Below are 2,565 nucleotides of genomic sequence, written 5' to 3' on the forward strand. Positions count from 1 at the left end.
ACTACTTTTTATTATATACCAGCCCGCGACTTCATCCGCGTGGTATTAGAAAACATACTAACTATAAATAACAAAAAGCTACATATCCCTCAGGATCTAGACTTTTCTCGGGGATGAACCTTATCCCATATACACTCCAGACTTTGTTTTATATCTGTGCCAAATTTCAATAAGATATGTTGAACCGTTGCAGAATGATCGAGTAAACATTAAAAAACTAAATTAATGAATCCCACGGGAACCGTAACTATTCCGGGATAAAAAGTAGCCTATGTGTTCTTCCAGATTACGCTGTAAACCTGTGCCAAATTTCATAGAGATCCGTTCAGCTGTTTAGGCTTCAAACGCTAACAAACATCCATCCATCCATCTAAACTTTCGCATTTATAATATTAATAATTAATAATTAATAATTAATAATTAATAATTAATAATTAATAATTAATAATTAATAATTAATAATTAATAATTAATAATTAATAATTAAGTAATATTGACGTTTCTGACGCATAATAGATGGCGCTGTACCAAAACCGGGTTCTAGACTCTAGACTTCAAACTCCCACAAACATCCACCTAAACCAAAGTTACCCAAACTTTTTAGCTGACTTAGACCCCTTGCAGATTGTCGTAGACCCCTAGAGGTCGATATAAACCACTTTGGGAATTACTGATCTAAACATTCGCGTTTATAATATCAGTAAGACTGAAAATATCCAAAATATAATTTTATCTTTTTAAATTAACATTACGTATATTCACTAGATGGAGCTCTCATTTGTACGTCACAAATCATATTTACTAGAAAACTATTTTCACATGCCGTTTTCACTAAATGGCGCTGTTTTTACAAATTTTACATCCTGTTCAATAGATGGCGCTAATATCAAAAAATTTTAACCCATTTTCTCTAGATGGCGCTGTTACAAAACATTAATATAGTTTGTTTAATTTCCAGATTTACAAGATGATGTGCGACGGCCCCAACGGCAACCATCACAACTACGTACCATATCCTGACCACGTGGTGGTCGACGTCACCCCACTAGACCCTGACAATGACCACAAATACGCCCTCAAGAGAGTCACATTACTCGACCTGACCACGGACAGGACCACGCAAGTCACCGTCTCCCTCATCGTGGTCCTCATCGGATCCAGACCGGACCTATTCTTCTTACAAACAAACTTCGACATCAACGATATGGAAGTCAAGAAATGCATCAAATGCGACGAACAAGAGAAAAAGATCGACGAAGTACAAAAACATTGCTTCTTCAAAAACCACTGGCATTATTTCAAATCTGTACTCGGACAGAGCATTCAGAGTTGCAAATCGAGATATTTAAATTACACAGAAATAAATGGCAACACTGACAACAAATGCAACAACACGAATTGTGAAAAAGATGAAAATGACCTTGACTATGAAGTAATACCTTACAATGAGAAAGTGAAATGTGAATGCCAATCAGAGAATCCATACAGCAGTGGATTGGGTTTCGGAATAGATCCATTAAAACCAGTAGATGGTAGATCCAATCCAGTAGCCATAGATAAAAGTACCCATGAATTGCTTAACGCCCCCAAAGGTATTTATGCCCTCGGACCACTCACCGGAGACAATTTTATAAGATTCATCCCCGGAGGAGCCCTGGCCTTAGTAGCCCACATACATAAAGAAATTAAGACATTAGCCGAGTGAATTGGTACTCAGTGAAATAAATGTGATTATTTATATATATAATACTTAATTTTTTTTTATAATAAATTATTTTTTATACCCACCAGATGTTGTTTTATTTAACCTGTAATGTTATTTGGTATTTCGAAATATTCCCGCTAGGTGATTATTTTATAATACTGAAGAAAAAATAAAAAAAAGTAGATATAATTCATAGTATATTTTTTTTAATAAATTTTTAAAGTTTCAATTTTGACTTGGTTCATAGTTATCTTTTATAAGTCACGAAGTCACATTTGGTGTCAAAATTATCACAAATAATCCTCTCTTTCACATCCTAATGGGAATATATCTAATTACCTATAACTAGTAGTAGCGCAAATATTTTCGGAGGCCCTAATTTAAATCCTCTTCCTGCCTACCTAGTATGGGAGGGGGAAATGTAACAATGTCGGGGTCGAATAAAGTAAAAATTCTCTTTATGTGTCCCTTCGTAGATTAAAAGCAGGCAATGCATCTAGTATTGCAAATATCTATGGGCAACAATTTCTAAATTCAAGTCACTTGCTTTTTTTCATTTTATTATGAAAAATACTGTTAAAGTCAAATAAAATATGTAATCAAACTTATTAAGTATATGTTCTCCCAGACTATGTTCTACATCTGACTTTCAAGATCCGTTCAGCAGTTTAGGCGTAAAACTAACAAACATCCATCCATCTAAACTTTCGCATTTATCTTAGTAAAATCAAGGGCCTGTCCTACGAAATTGTAAGTTGAAAACAATCCAACGTGTAAAATATGTGATGGAAATATCGGATTTAGTAATCTTATCTGACAGGACGTCATTTAAAGCTATCTGAGCCTCTATCAGTCAGTTG

General features: G+C 34.5%; 1 protein-coding gene across 1 annotated transcript in view; it reads left to right on the plus strand.

The window, feature by feature from the left end:
• The window catches only part of LOC106102797, a 32,124-nt gene extending 30,419 nt beyond the window's left edge, over positions 1-1,705 (plus strand). Inside the window, exon 6 of the mRNA XM_013282381.1 lies at positions 943-1,705. Within this exon, the coding sequence (XP_013137835.1) occupies positions 943-1,705 (763 nt within the window). The remainder of the gene's footprint in view (positions 1-942) is intronic.
• The last annotated feature ends 860 nt before the right edge of the window (positions 1,706-2,565 follow it).

The sequence above is a fragment of the Papilio polytes genome, unplaced genomic scaffold, assembly GCF_000836215.1.
Source record: "Papilio polytes unplaced genomic scaffold, Ppol_1.0 DF823901.1, whole genome shotgun sequence".
Classification (NCBI taxonomy): Eukaryota; Metazoa; Arthropoda; class Insecta; order Lepidoptera; family Papilionidae; genus Papilio; species Papilio polytes.